Here is a 26,385-nt window from a genome sequence, read left to right on the forward strand (position 1 = left end):
TTCCTATGGTTGCACTTATTTAGAGGACTAAGCTTTTGTGTGGTGGTGGGAGACTCCTGGCTTAGAAGTCTTTTTTGCATCTGGAAGTTAAAGGTGAAATACTCCCGCCTGTCTGTTGTACCATTCTCCTCCATGCTGTCAACAGGGCGCCTGCTCACAGTGTTCTTTGTTGCTGCTTTTAAAAAAAAAATTCAAGGAAGAGGAGAGCAATCATATTTAATAATGCAATTACAATCAGGGGAAGATGTTTATCCTGTAAGATTCCAACTGCTGGAAAAGCCCTAGGGCATTCTGGGAAATGAGATGCAAATATCCAGGATTACCTCTTCCTAAAAATACCAGAATCAAACAACAACAACCATCATTGCTCGGAGCAGTGTATTAAGTGATTAGTCTGTTACTGCCTGCAAGAAGCCTTGGGCTCTCCAGCCAAAGGGGCAGTCCAAACCAAACACGGCGCTGGCGACGCGACAGCGACCTGGGGGCTGTTCCAGGCCCCCCGTGCCTCTCTGCTCTCCGTGCTGCAAAACCGCTTTTAGCAGTTTGGCTGCCACAGCTGAAGCCTTCACACAGGTAAAAGCTCTGAGAAGAAAAGAAACCACATCCTGCTTTTCTCTGTAATCCTGAGGCGCTTGGTCTGGCTGGTGGCAGTTTGTAAATGAAGACACATCTTGGTGGTGCTTTGTGATTAAGTTCATTTGCAAAGTCCTGACTCCTTCTCTAAGTTGGCCATTAGAGTTATTATTCATGGGCTGAACGTTTTGAAGAAACTTCAGCTGTGGTACAGCAGCAGCAGCAGTAGCAATACATCCCATGCAACATTGGGTGCACCCTATTTATTTCTGTTTTCTGGTTTCCAAGCAGTGTTAACCCTGATGTCAGTTCTTGGATGACAAGAGTTGTATTCTGTATTTAAAGTAAGATCAAATATTAAACATAACCATTTCAAGAACTAATCTAAATTTAATTTCAGAAAAATGTTAGCTGTGAAAATCTTGATGTTGGCTCTCTGGATTTAAGGCATCATTGAATCTGAGCTAAATTACAGTCCAAGCATGTGAACTAGCACCAAAACATGCTTTGCAGTCAATTAGATAAAAATAATTTCATATGGTACTGAGCTGAACTTCTGTCTATCCAAACTGAATTTACACATTTGAATCCACTTCTACTGGAAAGAAAGGATTCAAACACCCATTTTCCTGTAAGTGCTCATTAACAAGGGCATGATCACAGTACTTTGCATTTTATATGCTGGGATTCAAGTAGAGAGATTAAAGATTATTTGGAATTAATTTTTTTTAAATTAAAATATATATTTGAAGATGTTCTAATGGTATTCTTGTACTAAATTGCTACAATTTTTTTGAGAGTTCTTCAGAAGATCAAGGTCCTTAGTTTTCATAAGCTTATTTTTGGGGTAGTGATTTACACAGTTTTATTTCATTCAGGTCCATTCCCTTGGAGAAGCTGCCCTTGGCAGGTTTGCTGTGCTGTGTTATCACAGGGGAGAACAGGAGGTTTCTGTGTCTCATGTGTCATTCATTGGCTTTGTTCCCTTTCATTTGCTCCGTTGTGTGGAGAGGGCAGCGCTCAGGCAGGGGCTGGCTCAGAACCTCTGTTCCCGTTCCTCCAGCAGCCAGGGTTTGGAGTGTTTGCTGTGTGCAGTGACATGTGACTGTCTCACCACTCACCCCTGTGAGTGTTTTACCCACTGGTGCTTCACCCTCCTCTGCTGCTCCTCCTGGGGTGGCTGAGCCCACAGCAGTGAGGGAGAGCGAGCACAGAAAGCACTCTGCTGCTCCAGAACACGCTCACACATCTGTGTCCTCACGTGCTCTTGTTCCCTTACTGCCAGAAACCCACACAGTTAAGGTGGCAAATTTAAGGTCTCTGAATACCACAGGGTGATACTGTGGGATCATTTGGTAGCTTGAGTCTGCTGGCTGAAGGACCCCATGAGAACGGTGTGCCATTGTGGGAAACAATGTCCACATGCCTTAAGGAAGTACAGACTTTAAGTGAATGATGGGCAAATGCAGCAGCAGAAAGGGTAAATATTATGGCAGGAGTTATTAGCATCTATCACATTGCATACAATGAAGTGTGCAAATGACATGTAAACTCAGTATATCTGTACTTGTGTGTATGTGACTGTTTTCTGGGCATGAGGGTATTGATCATGGCTGTTGTTTGCAGCACAGCAGAGCAATATGCACTGCAATGGGAAACAAGCTGGGCAAAAGTGACAGAAAGTGAAGTAATAAGACAATAAGAGACAAAAAGCAGTAAGAAGTTCAGACATCACCATATGTCTGAAGGAGCCATGACCTGGCTGTGGTACAGAACACATCGTGGTGAGGTTTTTTCTTATCAACACCAAGGAACCCTCCTGTTCCTTTCATCTGAACTGCCCTGGGGAAGAAAGGGAGACTTTCTTCCTTAGGACATCAAGCCTTTAGAAATATTTGCAGGTTTTCCATCACTTAAGTAGCTTATGTACCAGAGAGACTCCACACACCTGCAGACAAGGCCACTGGTTTGTACTTCAGCCTTTGTGCTTCAGCTGTGACTTACGGGGCAGAATTTGGTTCTTGAATTAACAACCAAGATCAACCCCTGCCTTTAGGCACCTGCTCCTGGTACAGGGGAGGGAAAGCCTCGAACTTCAGACTTAACATGGCATACAACATTCTGCAATGTGCAATCACTCAGACTGCCTTCACCATGGGCTGGATGGCAACACAAACACCAAAGAGCCCAAGCTGGGACAGAGCAAGGGAGAGCCAAGTGTTTCCCTGCCTGCTCCCACTGTGCCTGGAGCCACAGGCAAGGAGAAGCACTGACAGGGCAACAACATGGGAGCTGCCTGTTCCAGGAGCCTTTTCCCAGCCCTGGAGATCTTTCAATGTGAAGGGAGTATAAATATTTCCCCTGGACCATGTTGCTTGTAGACTTGTCACAAGTTGCTATTCCAACTGCACCAGGATTAAGGAGTGAGGACAGAAGGAGTAGGAAAAAGCTTGCATAAATATTTTCTGACACTTGGTTTAAACATGCAGAAGAAGTCAATCTTGTCAATATTCCTATGGAGATCTTTGTGCAACAGAGGCTTAGGGAAGAGCTTTCCTTGCCACATGGTGCCTGCTTTAAACTACAGCAGTTTATGTATTGCAGAGGAAGAGATTTGGAGGTAAATGCCAGGTGATCATTCTGTCTTATGCAGGATGGATCATCGCCAAGACTAATCTTCATTTTTACCACTAGCATGATCAAAGAGGGTGGAAAAGAACCCCAGCTGTTTCTGGGGTATCTCTCTGGCCAGGCAGGAGGGAGCCATGCACTCGCTTATTCCTGGTGTCAGAAGTCAGCACTGCTCTGCCAAGTCCAGCCATCAAAGGGCCTTCCTCAGGAGAGCCAGCAGTGCAGAGCTGCTCAGCTGCAGGGACTGAGTAGATGAATTGGGCTGTTTGATGGGTTTGAACTGGGTGGGGACAGGGAATTTAAATCTTGATGATTGCATACACTGTATGCTGTGCTTTCTGGTGTTGTTGCTGGGCTGCTTTTGGAACTGTGTAGAAAAGACTGAGTTTTATGTTACTAAAAGAAAGAGCAGGAGGGAGGAATTGTACCAATTAAGTTGTGTTTTATTGGCTGCTAGCAGTGGGCACAGGATCTGTTATGTAGCTAAGGTGCTCTAATTCCTTCCAGGAGAGGTTACATGTGCCTGCATGATTGGTAAACTGAGATTAATTTATTCTGTGGCCTTGGCAGGCTCTGGTAAACTGCATTGCTATAGGGAGTTATGGGGGAGAGTATCAAATGTCAAACTCAGTTTGGTCTGACAGGACAGAGTTTTTGGGGTTGTTTAAAACACTTCTCAGCTTGTTTAATATTTGGGCTCTTATTCGGGTTTGTTTGTAAGTGTGACCACAGTTTTGCTCCCTGTGTGTGTGTAGGCAGTGGGAGGGTTCCTTTGTCCATACAAAGACAGGTTACTGCAGACATGCACTTGCTTTTAAGTGATTTTGCCACCCTTGTCTGAAGGGTGTTGGAGGCTGGCAGTGCAGATAGCCAGCTTTTGAATAATGGGAATATGCAAAAAGGGACCTTGTTGATGTACTGACCTTTGGATAATTATCTTGATTTGTTGGCATGTGACTTATTAGTCAAGGAAAGGCTGTTGTTTAAAACAAACCAATAAATAAGACAAAGAGGGCAATCTAGTCCTTGTCTTTTGTTAGAGCAAGAGCCTAGCTTTAAAAGCAAAACCCTTTAGAGTGGCTCAGCTGTGAATTGAAAAAAATGGAGCAATCTCAGTAGGTATTGACCAAGCAGAGTACTGGGTTTGTTCTGCAGTCTGGAATTCACATGTATCACTGCAGAAATGCAGTTTCAAGCTGCTGAGTTTGGGGCTAGAACTGAGTTTTTCCCTCTGTTGAGGTTCAGGTTGCCTTGACTTTTCTCTCTGACTCATTTCAACCATAAATGTGTACAAATGCTTGTGACTTCCACACTGCTGCTGGTGCTTTGTTAGGTATAGGGCTTACCCTGCTCCAGAGCAAGGGAATTGTTGTTGCTCTTGGTTGGAACAGCTTGGGGTTCTCAGATGCATGGGATACAATGGCACTGTCATGGTTGGTGCCTGCCCAGGGTCTCTCCCTGGTATCCTTTGTTATAGTTGCATAAATACTTTTCCCATTAAAGGAATTAATCCTTGCCCAATCAGCATTTAGAACCAAGAATGAATGAAATACAGCCTTTTGTATTAAATAGCATTGTGGGTTATGGTGGAGAGTAAAAAGCCCATCCCTTATTCCATCAGGGAAAAAGAGAGCCTGCTTTTCCAACTTGGCTGAATGATTCTGTGGATATGTCCCTAAACCTGAACATTGGCATTAGAGCCCAGATCTTTCTAGATTACGCACTTATGTATCAGTGTTGGTCCTTGCGACTTCAGTGTAGCCACATGTATCCCAGTGGCGAAATTTTGGGCAGATACTTTGACCTGCAATCCCACTGCAGGTTATGGGTGTCCTGGGTGGGAGAAGTGGTGGTCAGAGGGGCCTTCTGCAAATCCCTGTGCAAATGTCCACAGCAAAGCCAAGAACCTCTAGCATTTTTCCATGCACTGCTTTGCTCCTTCAGTATCTCTGTACAAGTGTTAAGAGTTAGAGTTACTGTTAGAGAGTTATGATGTGAGATCCAGGCTCTTAGGATCAGTTCCTATTTAGTTCTGATCTTCCCCCAGCATTTCTTGCTTAGAGCAGCTATGGCTGCCCTTTCCCTCGAAGTGTTCCAGGCCAGGATGGGCAGGACTTGGAGCTACCTGGTCTAGTGGTGGGTATCCCAGCCCATGGCAGGGGGTGGAACAGGATGACCTTTAAATCACTGGATGATCACCTCCTCTGGAAGTGCTGGAGCTTAATTCTACTTTTATTTTCCAAAGTATAATTTGGAAGCAACTCCAGTACTGGTAGATGGTATCAAACAGGTGTCACATGGAAGAATTTAGCCCTAAGTGAATAGAAAATTTGTCCTCCTGCATGTTCTTTAACTCCACATGTGAAAGCTGTAGAATAGTTTGGAATAATATCCACTCCTATTATTTAGCTGCATAAAATACCTTGAAGGCAAATAGAACATCTATAAATTAAGCTTCTGAAGTGTTGGTCAGGTTACTTGGGGAGTTTTTGACAGTGAGATTATTGACGGTGTAAAGTGATAGTTCTGCTCTTGAAAAGCTCATTCTCCCAACACAAATCACAGCACTGCCAGGATTTATTGAACTGCCTGATGGAGAGGTACCGCACAAGCCTCTATTAGTCTCTTTCCTCAGCTTTGCCATCAGGAGGCTTTAAATAATTGTATTTGAAAGAAATGTCAGAGTGACAGAATTGGGTGCAGAAGGCCATAGATATTCCCTCTGTGCTCCACCCTGTTCTTTCTCTCATGCTCTCTCTTGCTCTCTCTATTATTTGATAATTTCAGAGGGAGATGGCTTTCCCAGCTGCATAATTGGAAGGTTTCAAGATATTGTGTCTGCTACTTTAGACAAAGTCTTGGTTATGCTGCAGAAATGGGAAGCTTCCAGGCTTCTTGCAGTTCTGCAGATTTGTTTAGACAACAAGGGATGCTCCTGCCAGGGTTGGGGCTGCCATGGAGGGTGGCAGTAGCAACTGTGAGAAGAGCCAAACCCATAATGGTGGCACTGTGGGGATCAACAGTCTTGGGGAACAGAGGTGCAGTCCCTGGAAGGCAGCTGGGGAGGCAGAGGCTGCTCACCAGTCCCTCTTTTAAATGGCTGGTGGCAAAGCCTTCAATGGAGAGGAAAGGCAGCTGGAAATGAAACAAGGAGACGTCGTGCCTTTGGAAATAAAGGACATTGAGTTCATGGGATCACGATGTTCTCAGCTGCAGTAGAGCTCTGGAAGTTCTCTGGTCCCATGAGCAGCATTCCACTGCCTGTCACTGCCTGGCATAGCCAAGACCCCAAAATCCATAAGGACTGAGCTTCCCTGAGGGCCTCTGACCTGATGGATCTGAGGGGAGAGTGCAGGTGCCCGTGTTCTCCCAGCTGTGTGCCTCTCCAGGTGTGTTCCCAGGACCTGTGTGTGTGACCCACGGTGCAGGCACCGCACCCGGGGCCTGTGCTGAGCCCAGGGTCTGTTCTGTTCCGCTTTACTGGGGAGGGACAAACACCTCACTGCAGCTCCTGCACCAAGTGCCTGGCATCCATCGGTGAGCCGGGACTGCCCCGGGTCTGTGTGAGGGCCTCTGATGGAGCTGGGACTGCCCCGGGTCTGTGTGAGGGGCTCAGATTGAGCTGGGACTGCCCCGGGTCTGTGTGAGGGGCTCTGAATGAGCTGGGACTGCCCCGGGTCTGTGTGAGGGCTCAGATTGAGCTGGGACTGCCCCGGGTCTGTGTGAGGGGCTCAGATGGAGCTGGGACTGCCCCGGGTCTGTGTGAGGGCTCTGAGCTGGGACTGCCCCGGGTCTGTGTGAGGGGCTCAGATTGAGCTGGGACTGCCCCGGGTCTGTGTGAGGGCTCTGAATGAGCTGGGACTGCCCCGGGTCTGTGTGAGGGGCTCAGATTGAGCTGGGACTGCCCCGGGTCTGTGTGAGGGCTCTGAATGAGCTGGGACTGCCCCGGGTCTGTGTGAGGGGCTCTGAGCTGGGACTGCCCCGGGTCTGTGTGAGGGGCTCTGAATGAGCTGGGACTGCCCCGGGTCTGTGTGAGGGGCTCAGATTGAGCTGGGACTGCCCCGGGTCTGTGTGAGGGCTCAGATTGAGCTGGGACTGCCCCGGGTCTGTGTGAGGGGCTCTGATGGAGCTGGGACTGCCCCGGGTCTGTGTGAGGGCTCTGAGCTGGGACTGCCCCGGGTCTGTGTGAGGGGCTATGGCTGAGCTGGGACTGCCCCGGGTCTGTGTGAGGGGCTCAGATTGAGCTGGGACTGACCTGGGTCTGTGTGAGGGGCTCAGATTGAGCTGGGACTGCCCCGGGTCTGTGTGAGGGGCTCAGATTGAGCTGGGACTGCCCCGGGTCTGTGTGAGGGCTCAGATTGAGCTGGGACTGACCTGGGTCTGTGTGAGGGGCTCTGATGGAGCTGGGACTGCCCCGGGTCTGTGTGAGGGCTCAGATTGAGCTGGGACTGCCCCGGGTCTGTGTGAGGGCTCTGAATGAGCTGGGACTGCCCCGGGTCTGTGTGTGAGCTGGGAGTGCTGTGGGTTTGTCTGAGGGGCTCTGGCTGAGCTGCCTTGCTCCAGCTGGGTTTTACTTGTGTGCAGGAGAAATTGAGGTTAATGGTGTTGGATAAAGATAATACCAGCCTTTAGTGTGGCCTAAGTGACAGTAGGGTCAGCAGGGATTTATCCTCAGCCTTTCTTTGTCCTTCACAACGTTGGGATTGTGCTGACCTGTCCCATTAACAGACCAGTGGGGTTGAGCTGGCCACAGCACTAAGGATCCTGCCTCACTACAGCACTGATGTATTAAATGCATTTAAGCACAAAAGCTATAATTGATCCTCAAGGACATGAGACTGGGATTTTAAGTTGATTTTCATGGCATCTTGCTGCACATTCTTTTAGAAAATTTTGTCACAATGCACTGTTTTAGGATTCCTTGAATTCTCTGTGGTCTGTCATATATCTAAACTGTTCCTTTCCCTGGAGACAAATTAGGAGGGCTGCCAAATAGTGGTTCTGCTGCAACTTCGATGGTGTCTGTGATGCCTTTTATTTCATAATCTCATGGAAAGCAAGGTTCACAACTTGCTGCAGGTGAAGGAACCTGGTTTCCTGAAGCTGGCAGCACATTGTCCTGTATATTTGGAGAAAGAACTGAGTTCTTTTACTCTTAATGCTTTGACTGTGGAATTCATACAGAGGCTACTGAACCCAGGAGATAATAGATTGTATTTGTAACACTTGCATATGGGCTCCTTGTGTCACATCAGGAATGATGGCTCTCAGGGTTTGAACATGAGTGTGTTTGGAGAAAGCCATCTCTAATTTATTGGAAGCAGACAGAAAAGAAAGTGGCATCTTTTCTTGCTAGTGAAGTAATTTGGAACTAAATGGGCATGCAACCATAATAAAACAGACTTGTAGATTTTAGAAGAGAGAAGACTCACAGTTGTGAGTTTTACAGTGAAAATCTGTAGAAAATAATAATTAAGACCTTGTTTTTACAAATTCTCTTATAAAGGTGAGGTGCAGCTGCATGATCCCCTCCCATAGTCTGCTTCTCATGTCCTACAATGTTTAAGGATCTATTTGTACTATTCTGCCAGATTGTTCCAAAAAGCTGCCCATATACAGCAAATGGAAAATAAACACAAGTTATAAGGTACCTCCTACTCCACCACCAGGGTGTAGTGAAAAAAATGGCTCCTTTTAATTTTCCCCTTTTTCAATGAAAATGGCCCTTCAGAGGATGTGGGATCTCAGAGGGCTGACTCCTGTAGTAATTGGGAGAATTTCTTCTTGTCATCAGTCCTCTTGGTTAGATGTAGCTTTGAAGTAGAGGTCTCTGGTTCTAGATGAGTAGATAGCATTCCTTTTCCTTCCCTTCAGTCCCACTTTGTCATACCCCATCTTGGCGTGAATTGCAGAGTGGTTTCAATTGCAGAACATACCTGATAAGATTTCCATAGTGTTTCTCTTGTAGCTTCTTTACTAACCCAGCCAGCCCCAAGCAGCAAGGAGCCTGTACACACATGGTTTGTAAGCCTATTACAAGCTTCCCATATTATAATACAATTAGCATTGACTCATTTCTTTGAGGAAGGCAAATGGAGGAGATTCAGGGATCTGTTTTTTTGGATGTACCAATTTGTTGCACAGTCTAACTTGTTTCAGGAAAGGCAGTTCCTGCTCTTCAGCTGGCTTCCCTTTTGCTGGGAGACTGCAGTCTGCATTTGCAAAATCCTGCTTTCCACCAGCATTATCCAGCTTGCCTTTGCAAAGGAAATAATGTTAAATGGAGCTTTTTATTGAATACAAACCTTTTCCATATAACTCCAGAGAGTTAAATGTGGCACAGAATGTAAATTCTGAACCATTCTCCATAGGATGTCCTTCTCACTTCCATCTTGAGGTAATTATGTCAAAATACATGCCACTGCTCCCATGGACTGGTGATCCAGCCTAGTACTTAGTGTCTGAATTAATGTTTGGAATTGTTGCTGCTTTCTTTGTAACAGAGACGAGAACCCAGCTGGTTTGGGTTATTGGTAATGGATTCCAGTGCTCTGAAATCATTCACTCAAATCCAACTCCAGTCTGTAGCAACCCAAAGTAATTATTATTTGATTGCTACCCGGTGATGTAAACTGAGCTGGTCATCCCAGCCTAGGTGGACAGATGTCCAAGTTAAACAGCACCAGCTTTAACTTCTGCCAGTGGCTCTTTGAAAGCCTGAAAAGGACATTGCCGAAGACACTTAGATAAATTGAGTTGGGAGTTTTTCTTGCTTGTTGTTTGAGTGGAGAAAGAAATCCAGAATGGAAAGCCAGTAGAGTCTCTGAGGACTCTTACCTGAAAATGGATTCTCTGGGATCATGGCTGAGGAGTGCAGAGTGGGAGGAAAAAGCTCATTGTCTCTTTGTCTTGTATCTTGTGCTGGAGCAGAGTGTCTCTAAGGCAGTGTGGTGATGTCACAGCACTGTGTGCTTGTGGATGGGCATGAAAAGGTTTTTGCTTTTTAACTCTGTGAGGGTTGGTGTGTATGCTTTCTTGGAAGCTGTTTCTTTATTTAGCCTGGAAGCATTTTAAAAGGGGAGTTTAAAAACCACCACACTTTCAAGTAATTTGTAGTGGCTTTGTTCCTTCTTTTTGTTTGTTCGTTTTTTGTTTTTTTTTAACTACTTCTGATAACACAAAGAACTACTGATTGTGGGAGTGTGGCAGCAAGAGATTTTGGCCATGCAGGGGCCAGCAAAAGGCCTTTGGAAGGTCTAAAAACCCATTTATGTTCTCCACACCAAACATTATGTAGATGAATGGTCACATAATTTTCACAGTGCTCTGCTGGAGCAGTTTTCACCCTAAATTCCTTCAGAGGTGAGAAGCTTTCTTAGCTCCTCCTAGCTCTCCATCAGCTGAGCAGGGATGGTTCTGCTCTGCCTGGCTTTGGTGCATTACTCTGATGGTGTGGGCACCGAGATGTGAATGTGTGACTCCACTGCCTGCAGATCTATTCATCACATGTGAATATTGCCATCACCTGACAAAAGCAATATGAAACAAATGCCTTTGTGGCACATCTTTCATCACATAGCTGGGAGATACAAAATCTCTTGACCTTTTTAGCAGTCTTTTGAGGCAGAGTCGGGAGATGTGCTTTACTTGACGTGAAGGTTCTTTTCCTGCTGCTGGAAGAGAAATGCTGCTGTCGGCTGAACTTTTGGCTGTGACTGAAGGTCTTCCTTTACTGTCCTTTATCTCTGACCCTTGGCTCTTGGCCATGCAATTGCACTCCCTTTGCTTGCTCTGACTCTTGTCCTCTTTGGATTGTCAGAAACTGAGCCAAAGCCACTTCTCTATTCCTTGAGAGTTGAGGTTGTGAAGTGGCACAAGAGCTTTTCCAGGGCAGTTCTCTCCCAGGGGCTGTTGTGCCATTCATGGGCACTCAGGTGAGTGCTCACCTACATCTCCTGACTTGGGGACAGCCTGAAGTGTCCTCTGCCTCACAGCAGACCCTGCACCTGCCCTTCACAGGGAGGTAGAGGCTGTGGAGAACTCTCAAAGCAGTTGGATGCAGTCATTGGTACTTCCTGTATTAACTGGTAATACATGGTGAAAATAATGCTGAAGTGTTTGTACTGGGGGAGGGGCAGACCTTTAGGACATTTCTCTGTGAACCGTGGAGTATTAAAGCGTGTGAAGAAAGACTGCTTCAGAAGGTACCATACACTAATGCAGTTCTCCCTCCCAAAACCAATTTTATGTTCCAAAGGAAACAAACTTCAAATGAATCGTCTTGGCTTGATTGGCTGATAGGCTGTCGTGAATTAACCTGGCATTACACTCCACTTGAAGTTCCCAGTTGCATTAAAGCTAATTGGTGATGTTAGTACTAGAATTTAGGCTTGAAGTTTCTACATGCATTAGTATAAGCTTCCAACAACCGTGTGGTCATTCAGGAAAATCTCAGCATATGAGTCAATGAGGCTGTGAAGGAGGAGTAAAATGAGTAAAATTCAAGTATTTTGTTCCCAGACCAGTGATCTCTGCTACTGAAATGGGATCTCAGTTCCTTGACCCTGAAAACAGCAGCAACAACAGGAGAAATAAATGCTGTAAACAGCTCTATAATGAAACCTCTCAGACAGCCTGTCAGCATGTGCTGATCTTTTGCCTTCACTTGCTGCTATGGCAAATTAGGTTGACCTTTCCTTGGTAGCATCTTAAAAAAAAAAGGAAAAAAAAAAAAAGGGTGCTAGGATTTTAAAAAGAGCCTAAGGGATTTAGGTGTACCCAGTACTTATTGAAATTCAGCTGAAGCTGGGCATTTAACTCTCATAGCTACCTTTCAGAATCCCACCCACCCTCTCTAAATTACACCCTGCCCTAGAGGTGGTGAGAGTACAGGGGCTGATGGCATAGGGCTGTAATTTAGCCAAATTATGAGATATACTTGAGAAGTCAGAATTGATACTTTCCACGAGTTAGATTAGAGAGGCACTGGCATGAGAATTAACAGCAAGAGCTGGTAAATAAAGTTTGAGGAATTGCTGATCTCTGCTTTATGCCTCTCTCCAGAAATCACTCGGCACAGGGCAGCGCTCGGCAGTGATTGAGAGCCCTGCCAGGGGCCCCTCCATCACAACTCTCATTTCTTATCTGCAGTCACAGGTTCCCAAGGTCTCAGCCCATCCTGCCTTAGATTTTCCAGCTGTCATGTATCTTTCCATAGTTTACCAGTGATTTCTGTCACCCTCCCCACCAGTCTGGTGGCTTTGCAGTGTCACCTGAGACAGGACTCAGATGAAAACACCCAGAACAGCAGCAGGGCCTCGAGGCTGTTGTGTTGGATCCCAGCAACATTTATCCCCTGTGCTTTTATAGTGCACCCTGCCACGGCCTGTAAAAGAGGATGTTACTCTGCAGTGATGGAGTGTTTCTCCTGATGCAGCTGTAATTAGGACTGATGAGCATCCTTGGGGTCCCGCCTGGCTCTCATTTAAATCAGCAGGAGCAGAGCTGATCCCCTTCAAACAGAACTGCATTTGTGCTGCAGCACAGTGATGGATTTGGTTGTTTTCCCTTTCCTTAACGACAAAGGAGGAGCGAGAAAGATAATGTTGTAGTGAGGGGAGGGGTATTTGTCTTGGAACAATGATGAAGATAAAGATGGACAAGCAGGGCAATTTGTGTTTTATCCTCTATCCCACTTAATGGGCTGCAGTTATATAAAGAAATGGAGATCTCAGTTAATCTTTATACTGTGTCCTTCTTTAGGAACACAGTTACTTCAAATTAAATTAGCCTTTTGCCTCTTGCTGGAAATGATAGGGTTTCTTTGGTGTGTCCTTGTTTATTTTTCATTGATCTAGAGAAAAAGAATTTCTCTTCCTTGTCCCGCAGGATGTTAAAAATAAAGGGATCACCTTTCTGTTTTCAGCTGCCATGGCTTAAAAAAGTAAAGAAATGAGGAATAAATTCACCATGGTTTGAAGAAATCCTCTTCAAAAAACCAATGGGGAACATGACAGAGTTAGAGAGACCTCTCCCTCAGAAGAAGAGTAATATATATTTTATTCTCTTATTAATATTTCATTGGCAAGAAGGTCAAAATCTACATTTAAATGGAAATATTTAAAAAGCAGAAGCATAATATTTGACTATCTGGAGCTTTTATGGGTTAGAGAAAACCAGAAGCTTGAACACATTGGTTCAAAATTCATGGGGTGGGCTGGGAATTCCTTGTGTAATTTATACAGCAAAGGAATCCTCCATTTGCCTTCATCAACACCTCTGATAAAGGGTTTATGTTCCTAATACAAAGTTCCTTTTTAATTTAAAAATTCTTTTAAGTATGTCCTGTCAGCTCGAGTCTTTAGATGAGGTAGTCTGTCAGTGCTCAGAATATTATCTGGGTAGATGGAGCAATCCATGGCTTGTGAGGATGCTGGGTTATTTCTCCCAGGGCTGGGCAGATGTAGGGCTGCTGTGTGCGGTGTCAGCAGGGCCTGGGGTTGGAGAAGCCTGCTCAAAACATGAGGGACTGGGGGTCACAGCACAGCCCCTGGTCCCAGCTGGAGTTGTGGTCTCCTCACAGCACCCACTGCAGATCCCATTTGGGTGTATGGGAAAACCTGGGTGACTCTGAGAGTAAAATCTGTCTGCATGAGGAGGATCCTGTAAATCACTTCAGTCAGGATGTGAAATGGCTCAAACAGCTCCTGCCTTATACTCAGGCTCATCTGGAACACATTCATTTTCCAGTCCCAGTAATTTTGGCTTTGACATCAGTCAGGGGTTGAGATTCCCAGGCTGTTGAAGCTAGTGCCACTAACCTTAGGTATACAAACTCAAAACAGAGAAAAGGAAATTGAAAGCCCAGTAGTCTGCGTTTTCCTAATCAATTGGAAGAGATTGAATTTTATCTTCTGGCCAGCAGAGAACTGCTCATGCCCACACCCTGCATTATCTGAGGAGAGTCCAACTGCTTTGCTGGTGACAAGGACAGTGGGACCAAGGGCACCTTCAGCGGATTTGCTGGTGACACTGAGCTGTGTAGTGCAGTCACACACTGGAGGGAAGGGATGGATGCAGCAAGACCTGGACAGGCTGGAGAGGTGGGACTGTGTGAACTTCATGGAGTTCAACAAAGCCAAGGGCAGGGTCCTGCTCTTGGGTTGGGACAATCCCAGACCCACCCACAGGCGGGGCACAGAGGTGGTGGAGAGCAGCCCTGGGAGAAGGGCTGGGGGCTGATGGGTGATGGAAAACCTCACCCTGAGCCCGCAGTGAGTGATCCCAGCCCAGAAACCAACGAGTCCCAGGCTGCATCCAAAGGAGCGTGGCCAGCAGGCCGAGGGAGCAGTCGATTCTCCCCTGACTCTGTTCTTGTCAGACCCCACCTGGAGTCCTGGGCACAGCTCTGGTGTCCCCAAAACAGGAACACATGGAACTGTTGGAGCAGGTCCAGAGGGGGCCATGAAGTCGATGGGAGGACTGGAGCACCTCCCCCATGGACGGGCTGAGAGAGCTGGGGCTGTTCAGCCTGGAGAAGAGAAGGTTGTGTGGAAACCTCCCAGCACCTCCAGGGCCTGAAGGGGCTACAGGGAAGCCAGAGAGGGACTTTGCATCAGGAACTGGAGTGACAGGACAAGGGGGAATGGGTACCAAGTAAAAGAGGGGAAATTCAGGTCAGGTATTAGGAAGAAATTCTTCCCTGTGAGGTGGTGAGACTCTGGCACAGGTATCCCAGGGAGGCTGTGGATGTCCCAACCTGGCAGTGCTCAAAGCTAGGCTGGATGAGGCTTTGAGCAGCCTGCTCCAGTGGGAGGTGTCCCTCCCATGGCATGGGGTTTGGGATTAGAAGATCTTTAAGGTCCATTCCAACCCTTTAATATTCTGTGATCCCATGAGAGAGCTGGGATGGCATTGCTGTGCCCATGGCAACCCTACAGGCCCTGGAACTGCTGCTGCTCTGTAATGGGCACATCATTCACTGCCTGTCATGAGCAAAGAGCTGAGGAATCTCTGGCTGTGGGGACACCTTAGGCAGCCCAGCAGAGACAGCTCTGAAAAACTGGCCCAGCTCAGTCCTGGGCATGATATTGATTCCTGGCTGTGTTTGACACAGCCTGTCTGCAAATGTGCTGCCTGTGGCTCCAGGAGCAGCTCTGGGAGCAGCATGCTCTGCACAGGAGTGATAACATTGATTCCTTACTGGGCAGCAATATTTGATCGAGTCTCACAGCTGGGCAGAGGCTTGGTTTGGGTTTTTCTTGTGTTTTGGTTTGTTGTTGTGGGGTTCTTTTTTAAAATCAGCATTATATGACTAGCAGTAGCCCACTGAGTATTTGTGCATTTTGGGAAGACTTGCTTGCTTTGCCACCAGCAATTTCCTGCACACCTGAGCCTCCCAGGAACACAGGTAATCATTGGAAATGATACAGGGGAGCTCAGTGCTAGAGAGAGAGCAACAGAGAGATGCTCTGCTGCTGCTTGACAGACTTGTAAACAGATTCCAGTTTGTGCTGCATTGCCCCTTCGTGTAACCCTATTAAGAAGCTGTAAATAGTAATATAAATGATGTTACAGTCATTTGTTTTGATGTATCTGAGCCTTTAATAAATCAGCTGTAGCTTGGCTAATAGGAATATGAGAGGATGGTGTTTGTTGCCAGCAGCTGCTAGTAAATTACAATGCAGTCATCTGTTTTACAAGGAAATTAAATGTTTGTTCTCTTACTCCCTCTCCCTCTCGCATATTTTAGAGCATCAGAATTGTTCAAGAGCCCCTGTGTTCTGCTAGGCATCCTATTTGATCCTGTTGCATGTGGCTGGGGAGGCAGGGAAAGCATCTGCAAGGAGATTCAAGTCACTACAGTGTGTCAGTCCCATATTCCAGCATTGCTCTGGGTGCATCCTCCAAAACAGCGGTGGCTGTGTTTGATTTTACTTGGGTGACAAACTCTTCTGTGGGTTTTCAGCAGCATTTGATCCTTGGATCTGCTGCACAGACCTGCAGAGCTGAGCTGAGCAGTGATTTCAGCTGGGGAGTTCCCCTGGGCTGGGTCTGTGTTTGCACCAGCCGTGCCCTGTGCCAGCCTGGCTGAGGTTTGTTCAGGGTTAGGACTGTCTGGAAAGGACTCAGAGCTGATAGATCTGGGTTTTGGATCCATCCAAGTTAATTACTCCTTTTGGCTTCCTTTAGAGGTAGTGAGAGGATCCAAGTGCTTGGAGCTGCAGCAGGTTGGGATAAAGTTGAAAGGGGTGATGGTTTTACCAGCATCTCTGCTTGTAACTGGAGGAGTCAAAGAGGGATCAGACCCCACAGAAGCCTCTTGTCATGGCTTTGAGGCTTTTCATAAGCCATTGTCCACCAGAAGGCTCTTGCAGAGTCACAGCCACCCTCTATGCTCCATCCTGCTCGCTCCATTCTCCTCTGAAGGAAATCTGAGGAAAGTTTCATATTTCAGGATGAAAAATTAATCTCATCTTTCAGTGCTCTACTTATCTCTAGATAAACACATAAATGCGGTCTGGGGCTTGCAACTTATCTGAGTTACTCAAAGAAGTGCCTAGAATTCTATTAAAAACTTCTGGTTTCTGTATTTGGTGAAAGGAAGGTTTGGCTGTGTTCTTTATCTCATAAAATGTTTCCATACTCCAACATGGTGATTGTTTCTTCTGTCTCTCACTGCAGCTGTGCAACAATTCATGTCTACAGGCCCCAAATGACATGAGTTATGCCAAATATTGCAATTAAAATGCAACATAGAAGCTGTGTTCTCTCTGTTTTCTGAATTCTTTTCCCAGCTCTCAGCTGCACCCACATTCCCTGGTGTGACAACACATGGCGCTGAGCAGGAAGCAGCTCCATCCTTCTGGAGGTGTTGGTGTTAACAAAAATTATCCTTTGGCAAAGAAGGGAATCTCACCAAGGCTTTGCTTTGGAGTTCAAGCAGTGTTCCCAGTGTGGGCAGGCAGCTGGAGGAAATGCTCCCATGTACAGCTTTGGTTTAATGAGAGAAACTGGTTCACCCTCTCTGTTTAAAGGCTCCAGGAAGGAATTGCTGGCACCTTCCTGCAGGTGAGCACTAACTCTGCTCCCACCATCTGTGCCCTAGGAAGTGTGTGCAATCCAAGGATAACATCACAAATCTATGCAGTTTTATTATACTTTAAAGGAGAAATAACTGCACTGGATGACATAGATACTGTTCCTTGCAGGCTGATTATTAATATTTCATTTATTATGTCTTGTGGTCTGTCACAGAAGAACCTCTCTGGTTTCTGAGGGTGATTTCATGCAAGGTTGCACATTTGAGGTCTGATTTGGAAAATAAACTGTGTTATATTAGTATGAGTAGGGCTTTTGTCAACTCCCAAACATAGGTTTTGTGTAAGGGGATATTGCCTGACAATGTCTGCCCTGAATGTTTGATTTAGTGACCACTTAAATCCATGCTGTGGTTTATTATTGTTGTTGTTAAATTTCTATTTAAAGGGTAAATTTATTGCTGTCAGTCAGAAATCGATCAAGACAGAACCAGTAACACATTCAGGCATATGTTTATGTCATGTTGAATAGTGACTTTTAAGAATACATATGTGCTTGTTGTTGATACCTCTTGAAGTCAAAAATCCAGATATGAAAAATGATATATTAATAAATAGCAGTCGAATTTGAAAGTGGCAGGTATTTCTAGTGCAGCTCTCTGGCAGAGGCTGTTTTGGTTTCCCTGCTGAAGCTGATGGCTGAAGTCCTGCACAGGGCAGGGGACAGAACAACCCTCATAGCAGAGGTTTGTTTTCTTTGCACTGCTCAGCTTGGCTCTGCATCATCAAACCTCAAACTGCTTTGCTGGCATGGGGCTGGGGCTTATTTTTTACTGAGACTTGTCACTGCATGTCCTGAGTGCTGATACCATTCCCAGCTTTTACTCCACCACAGTGTAACAGAATATTGTTATACTGAAGTCTCTTGGAAGCAGGTAATGGTTTGCTCCAAGTCCAAAATCAAGAGAGATTTTTACAGAAGTCTTTTGTGCAATAGCAGTCCCAGTTAAATGTTATTGATGACGTGAGGCCCGTTACATTTCCTCCTGTAAAACACATTGTCTGAGCAAGGTATCCCAGAGTGGGTCCCTCTCCCTGTTCTAGCTCCCACACGGTTTGGCTGACTTGCTGATGCTCTCTAGACACACTTTATGAGCTCTGCCACAAATTGATAAGGGTGAATTAAAATGTCTGTATTTCATATTTCCACAGTCTGGTGTTTTCTATTAAAAAACCAAGCGAGTGTGGGCTGTGGTTTCTGAGGAGGAAAGCCTGAGCTTTGGTTTCTGGATGAAAAGAGTTCCCTGGGACAGTGACACGCAAAGGGCTGCGTGCTGTGTGCCTGGCAGTGTCTGCTCCAGCTGCAGAGGGATCTGTGTGGAAGGAGTGTTCCTGCTTGGAGCTTTCTGCTGCCAGCAGGGATCTGCAGTGCAACTCCTGCCCACGCGTGCCAGGGCTGACAGGGATGGCGTGTTTGGGGCACTGTGCTGGCCCTGCAGCCTGCCCACCCGAGTGTCAGCAGCTCCTGTCCCCCTGCACAGACTGAGGCAGCCCAGCTGCTGTGCCACACCCTGGCACCGTGAAGCTGCTGCTCTTGTAGGAATAGAGGGTGCTGCCTGCCTTTCCTGCTGCTGTGCCAGGGAAGGGGGACACTGCCCGTGCCTCAGTGGCTGGCTGTGTGCTGGGCTGGAGGCTCAGCAGTGAGATCCCAAATGCATCCAGAGAAGGGCAGCAAGGCTGGTGACAGGTCTGGAACACAAGTCCTGTGAGGAGGGGCTGAGGGAGCTGGGGTTGTTTATCCTGGAGAAGAGGAGGCTCAGGGAGACCTCATCACTCTCTGCAACTCTCTGACAAAAGGGTGCAGCCAGGGGGGTCAGGCTCTGCTCCCAGGGAACAGTGACAGGACAAGAGAAATCAGCCTTAAGCTGCACCAGGGGAAGTTTAGGATGGACATTAGGGGGAAAATCTAAACAAAAACGATGATTGGGCATTGGAAGGGCTGCCCAGGGAGGTGGTAGAGTCACTGTCCCTGGAGGTGTTATAAAAGGACTGGGTGTGGCACTCAGTGCCATGGTCACGTTGATAATGTGGTGTTGGGTCATAGCTTGGACTTGATGATCTCAAAGGTCTTTTCCAACTTCATTAACCTTGTGTTTTTGTGAATGAAGGTGTGTGGGGCAGCAGAGTCCCATGGCAGGGACCTGCTTGCTCTCTCCTACAATCTGAGTATGTTTTTTGCAGACAGATTTTTCTTGGTGCTCTGGAAGGAAGGATCACGAGTAGGGTGCAAAGAGATTAAAGGAAACAAAACCAAGGTGCCAATAACACCAAGGGTGTGAGTTTGATCCCTCTGTGAGCCAATGACTTAAGAATTGGACTTGATCCTTGTGGGCCCCTTCCAACCGATGATATTCTGTGACTCTGAAAGTGTGAAGCTATGAGTGTCTGTATTGTTAATAAAAATTATGATGGTAATAATGAAGACAATGTATGAGTAGGCATGAAATCTCTCAACAGAAATGCAAAAGATCTTATCCATGACTCCTGGATATTTGGAAGGGATCTACAAGCATCTGGGCAAGGGGCACAATGGGAGGTAGAAGCAATAGTCTGGTGGTGCCCTGTGCCATCTCCAGGGCTCTGCAGTCACCTGGTGAGAGTGCTCAGGATAGGAAGGTTGGGACAATGCAGTGCTGTGCTTTTGTGACTGCTTTTTGCTGTGTCTGTGTCATTCTCAGGTTTCTCAGTGCAATTGTTGTCCCTCAATGCAGATTTGTGCTCCATCCCTGCTCCTCCAGCCTGGGCTCTGAGGCACAGCAGGCTGTCACTGGAGCCCATGGGAATTGTGAAATACCAAACCACAAAACTTCTCTGAAGGTGTGTATCTTTGGGCTTTGGTACCTCTGTTTCAGCCTCTGAATTCTGGGACATTTTCCTCAGTGTGTGGTGCTGGCAGCACTGCAGGGTGGTCAGGAAATGCCATGGAAAACGCTTGGATAAGGAGCACGTGTTCCTGGGAGTGTTAGTGCACTCTGCCAGCCCTGGGAACAGCCTCTGTCAGCTGGAGATTAGCTGCAAATAGTTTCTCTAGATGATCTAATCAAAAACTCAACCTCTGTGCTGAAAACAGTAACATCTCCATGAACAGGGATGCTCTCTGGCAACTGCAGTGAACTGAGATAACTGACTGATGATCAGTGCTGCACAGATTAATGATGTCAGGTAAATGGGATAAGAATTGCATTCTTGGAGTAGTTCAGGTTGCAGCGCTTTCAATTTACATTAGTTTCAGGTCAAAGTAACTTTTCTCTGTGCTGGTGCCAAGGGGCAGAGAACCAGAAGCCAGTCTCTGGCACCCCAGTTCTTCATGCATCCTGTGTTCCAGACAGATTGCTCAAAATAGTTTTTCCATGAGCTTGAATAAATCAGACTTAATGTATGAAGACTTGAAATGCATTTTCTAGGCAGTAGGAATATATATTTTGTAACAGATGCCATACAAATGCCTTGTGTCCTGTAAAAATATATAGACATTTTGAATGTGATGGGAAGTTGCAATTTATAAGAACATCAAGATTCTTCAAGCCAAAAAGCTACAGACAGTTGTAAGAAAGATTGTCTTGTCTGTCAGTGCAAATGCTATTATACAACTGAATCATAACTGGCTGCACTTGACTAGCTGCATCTGAACTTCTGTCAGCTGTTACAGACAACTCCATTCTCTTGCAGGGTTTTTTTTCCCTTCCCTCAGGAACTCAGCTGAACTTGTTCTCATGCACAGATCTCTGCTATGGCTGGAGCATTTAATTTAGATATTTAAGGTGTTTGCTGCATTAAGACTTAGCCCCATATCCAGAGCCAGTTAACACATCAGAGGAGCTGGCAGGGCACTGAAATACCAGTTGGATTTTAAACATCGAGCCAATTGACTCCTTAAGGTTCTTCCTTGAAATCTTACTTTTTATTGAAAATTACCCCATCAAAACCATCCAGAAGTAGCTGCCCTGCAGTGTATCTGTGCATTTAAATACAGGATACCCATCTGAACTTCAGTCATTACACTGGAGTAGTTTAGCTGAGCAATTTAAATACAATAAATCTTTGTCACTGTAAAAATGCCATCTTTCTGTCATCCAAAAACCTGCCCTTTCCCCCTCCTCTTTAAAGCTAGTGGTTACTTAAAGTCTACTCTTGCAGTGCCAAGGTTAGAGGGCTCAGCCGTATGACAAGCTGGTGGTTAAATGCCAGGGATAACATGCTTTCAGAAATATTTTTGGAAATGTACTACATTAATAGTGTGGTTTAAATTAAAGAAAAGGTAGTTGTCAGCTAAAAGCAGAGTCTGCTTTGGGAAAGGAATAAATTACGACAAAGTGTCAAAATATTAAAAAAACACAGACACAAGTTCCTGTAAATTGCATTAAAAAGTTCATTGACAAATATTTGATATGTGTTTTGTGCTGTGTCAACATTAGTTGAGACTCCTGGTGTGTTTACCTTTGGTAATACTGGGTTTTTTCCCCTCTTAAGTAGGTTATTTATTTTTAATGAAACACTGTAAAATCCATTTTTAACTCCCAGGAAATGCTGCGAGCCTCTGAGCGTCGGTGTAAGAGCGGAGCAGCAGAACTGAGCCGTGAGCTCCAGCAGCTCCCAGTGAGCAGCCACCACGCCTGCACCAGGATCCCACCCTGGGAATGTGCCCTGGCTGACCCAGGGCTGGGCTCGGTGCTGGGGACGTGAGGGGGCCCAGCAGACTGAACGTGGAGCTGTGGTGGTTCAGAGCACCTTCAGCAGGGAGCCCCAGGGTGCTGGGGTGAGCCCCGGGGTGCAGAGCCCAGGCTGGCACTGCCTGCCCAAGGACCTGAACTCAGCACTGCTGGCAGTTAAAGTGTCTTGGTATGAGAGACAGGTGTGTGCTAAGGAAGGAAATGGAAAATGTAACCCCCCTCCCTGTGAATTATTGTAATTTTCAAATTAAGGGGCTCTCAGGCAAAGATATGGGAATAGGAATAACAGTTCTTTATTAGGAAATGTAAAAATACAAATGCAATAGTACGAACAAGAGAAACAAACCACTGCCAGAGTGAGAACATTCCCTGATGCTGTGTGTCAGGGAGGTGCCACAGCCCCATCCCAGGGGGGCTCAGCCCTCCTGCAGTGCCAGCTGTGCTTCTGCTGGAGCAGGATCCTGCACAAGGGGGGAGTTTTCCTCTGGAGCTCCAGGGCTGGGGGAGATGGGCCTGGGCTCCTCTGGGAATGCAGGGGGAAGAAAGCTGCTCCTCTGGGAATGCAGGGGAAGAAAGCTGCTCCTCTGGGAATGCAGGGGGAAGGAAGCTGCTCCCCTGGGAATGCAGGGGGAAGGAAGCTGCTCCTCTGGGAATGCAGGGGGAAGGAAGCTGCTCCTCTGGGAATGCAGGGGGAAGAAAGCTGCTCCTCTGGGAATGCAGGGGGAAGAAAGCTGCTCCTCTGGGAATGCAGGGGGCAAAGGCTGCTGTGCTGTTCCCAGGTCAGATTGGATCTAGGTAGGAATGTTTGGCTCCTCCCCTGGGCAGAGCATTTTCTCAGACATGCAGGGACACTCAGTGGCCATGAACAGAAGATAATTAATAATTAATAGCCCATTAACAGCAGAGATCTCCTGGAGAGAGGATTGGCTGTGGGAGAGATTAAAAAAAACTGCATCATGGACAGCAGAGAACTGCCCCAGCTCTGACAGATGGAAATAGAACACACAGCACCAGCTACACCCTCAATCTGAGACATAAAGGAAGGTGAGCAATGGTTATGGATCAGAAAACAGGAGAGTTAAGAGTGGGTCAATACTTAAATTCAGTTCCTGGCTCTTTCACAGTAACCATACTGAACATGAGCACAAGGCTCTTCCCCCAGAGGGTGCTGGCACTGCCCAGGCTGCCCAGGGAATGGGCACGGCCCCGAGGCTGCCAGAGCTCCAGGAGCTCCCAGGCTGGGATTGTTGGGGTGTCTGTGCAGGGCCAGGAGTGGGACAGGATGACCTTTGGGGGTCCCTTCCAGTCAGGATATTCCATGATTCTATGGTACATGTAACATTGGACATGTCACTGTTCTCTGCCTGCCTGCATTTCCTCTTGGGAAATAGGCTTAAGCCTTTCTTTTACAGTTTTTTTGTTTGTTTATTTTTTCTCTCCACCTTTCTGGTGGCAAGCTCAGAAGGCTCCAGGTTATGAAGCTGCCACTGTACCACAAAATTACATGGCATTTTTGTCCCTGGACTTTTAAATCACCTGCAATTAGGGCACTCACATGCCTGTTTTTGCTATATAGAATAGGGCTAATTCACGTGGTGCTTTAATAGAAATCATTCTTTTAAAGGCCCAGAACCATGGCATTCATATTTAGCCCCTAGCATACACTAATTTGATCTGTCAAGCAGTGTTTGGAATTAGTGGAGCACAGAAATGCTGTTCATTGTCACAAGGTTTGTTTTAGTTTGGGCCTTAATTTAAAAAAAACTCTTTAATTTTCCATGTTGTGATGAAAAGACACATTTTAATTCTGTGGTCATTATGCCTCTAACACCAAAATATTTTACTCAAGGTCCATAAGTAAGAATTGCTAAGTGATAAATATTTTACTTTCATTAGGAAGACATTCATCAGAGTAGATTTTAATGCTCTCATTTTCTTTCCCTGTAAAAGAGTTTATTATGCAGGTACAGACAAGTCTTTTGATAACAACAGCAGGAATGGTTCTGGTTTTACTCAAATTTTATTAGACTCTTTTTGAGAAATAATTCAGCAATAATCCCTCAGTAGCAAATAGTTGTATGAGGGGCTGTGGTCTCCTGTGGGCTTATTATAGAGAGGGAGGTATTTCTTTCCCTGGCATTACCACATAGTTTAGTGCTGTTTCACTCCCAGAACACTGGAGAGTTTGTTTCTGATTTAAAGGTATCGGTGCATTTAAATTTAGTGAATTGAATGGGTTTGAAAAGATACTGGCTTGAATTCGAGGGGGTGCTTGGCTGCCTATTGGCTGCTGCCACTGTTTAGTCTCTGTGCATGGGGTTACCCATTCCCAGTGCTCAGAGGTGATAAATGCAAATATCAACATGTGATATTTTCCATTCACTCTGCCAAGCTGTAAACAAAGCTCTCAGTTGGAAATGTTCCCTTTTCAATAATAAAATATTTAAGAGCTACAGAGTGCTTTTCATTTTCCAGGTGAAATCAAGCTGAATCCTGCCTGTTAGCATAGTCCTGGTATGGGACACATAGACCTTGTCCCAGAAGTTGTTTTCTTTCAGAGACATTCCCCCGTGACAAGCAGACCTCCTCCTCCTCAAGCCAGACACAGGACTGGAATGAAGAGGGAATGATCTTGTTCTTTTTTTAATTTTTTTTTTCTGACATGCCAAAACATTGCCATTCTGTATTAGGAAAAAAGAAACAATAACCCCAGCAAAATATTAAAATGAAATTGTTGAAGTCATTCCCCACCCCAAAGTAGCTATTGCAGAAGCACAAAGAGAATACAGAAGCTTTCCACCCCAGACCAGATTTTAACTCTGGGCACCAGTGACTTGACTGAGAGCTAGAAAACACAGACGTGATTGAGCTTTTGGCCTGACTTGAACCTCATTCTCTAAAATCATGGGTCTGGGTTTGTCAGTCTTGACAGTCTTAGTTTGTTGGGTTGAGCGCTGGTTATAGGAGGCATTTGTCTTTTCTCTGGCCATTTCTCTACTTAAATTCTCTGAGTGTTTCCATGTGGGAAGTGGTTACCTCCACACTTGTTGGCCACTCACTGATACTTCATGGGGAATGGAGATTATCTTGTATTCATCTAGAAAAGATTTTAAAGAGAAAAAAGGTAAAGTATTTGTCTCTGAGACAGGCATCCTGAGGTGGATGTGACTGCATGCAAAAATTGTGTTGAAAAGTAGGCAACTGTCCCTGGTAGTCAGAGCCAGTCCTGCATGTTCCAGGCAGCTTGGCCTGAGCTTGCCCCATTCAGAGGAACACCTAGCAGTGGGAGATTTTGGTAAAGAACACAGTTTTCCCTGGCAAGTCATGGGTAGCTGCATCAGATCTGTACTAACCCAAATTTAGGAAGCCTTTCTTCTGTGCCTGTTGTTGAGTGCTATTGACTGTTTCTGTCTCAGACATGGGGTAGCACAGAATACTTTTATTATCACAGCATTATTTGGGCTCATCTAAACAAAGAAAATAGTAGGAATTAAAAAAATAAAAAAAACTTTTGAATTTGAAACTGTATTTCTTATTTGATCATCTTTTCTCTGGGACTAACAAAACTTATTGCATAACAGTTTGGTTCTGTGGTTTAGTTATGTCATATATAGAACTTTTATTCTGGAGCTGGGAATAGCAATTCAGGAGTAAGTGCTTCTACCCTTCAGTTATTTACTCTGTTTTAAGCCCCAGTCTGCAGGACCACATCTGCATGCCTATTTAAAACATCATTTCCTTTGCACAGAAGCACTACTATGGCTAAAATTTAATTCTGATATTTAACTGAATGAAATTGCTTGCAGATGACTGTTTGAAAGAGAAACAAACCACATCCTTGTGTGCTGCTGCACTTTGGGGGATTTGTGAAATATTATACGAACGCAAAGAATGTGCCCTCCCTTGACTGAATAGTTGGATATTACTCATTCAAATACCAGCGCATTTTGCTTCAAAAATCATAGCTTGTTATTGTTGTCTGACAAATAGCAGCCAGCAGGAATTGCAGGGAGCAGATTCAGCCAGCAGTAGGACTGTCTTTTGTTCCTGCTGAACCTACCACAGCGTCTCCTCTGACACTGTTTCAGGGACAGATAAACATTGCCATGGAGTATTTCAGAAATAACTGCAATAAAGATTCAGATTTCTTTTTAAACATATTATGCATTAGGTGACTTAAAACATCTAAAAAGTTGGACATCATCTAAAAAGTTGGACTCAAGTAGGAGCGTCAGAATAAGCTGTGGTGGTGCAGCCTGGCCCACACATAAATCACAATATACCAGCATGAATGAGAACAGTTTCCTTTCAGATGGGTGCAGAGGGGGAGTTGGCATGAAGAGGAGTTGTTCCAAGTCACTTGGCAAGCCTTTCCTGACAAGAGTGCTTTAATTCACAAAGCAGCCTTGTTT

General features: G+C 45.8%; 1 protein-coding gene across 8 annotated transcripts in view; it reads left to right on the forward strand.

The window, feature by feature from the left end:
* AUTS2 (activator of transcription and developmental regulator AUTS2) overlaps nt 1-26,385 on the forward strand; it is a 771,159-nt gene that overhangs the window by 146,979 nt on the left and 597,795 nt on the right. Inside the window, exon 1 of one of the 8 annotated variants that reach the window (XM_085557100.1) lies at nt 15,035-20,120. The exons of the other annotated variants lie outside the window; for them this stretch is intronic. Within the exon in view, the coding sequence (XP_085413226.1) occupies nt 19,833-20,120 (288 nt within the window). The 5' untranslated portion in view covers nt 15,035-19,832. Of the gene's footprint in view, nt 1-15,034; nt 20,121-26,385 lie in introns of those variants that run through there. 8 annotated transcript variants of the gene reach the window in all.

This window comes from Lonchura striata, chromosome 19 (assembly GCF_050655825.1).
Source record: "Lonchura striata isolate lonStrDom1 chromosome 19, ASM5065582v1, whole genome shotgun sequence".
Classification (NCBI taxonomy): domain Eukaryota; kingdom Metazoa; phylum Chordata; class Aves; order Passeriformes; family Estrildidae; genus Lonchura; species Lonchura striata.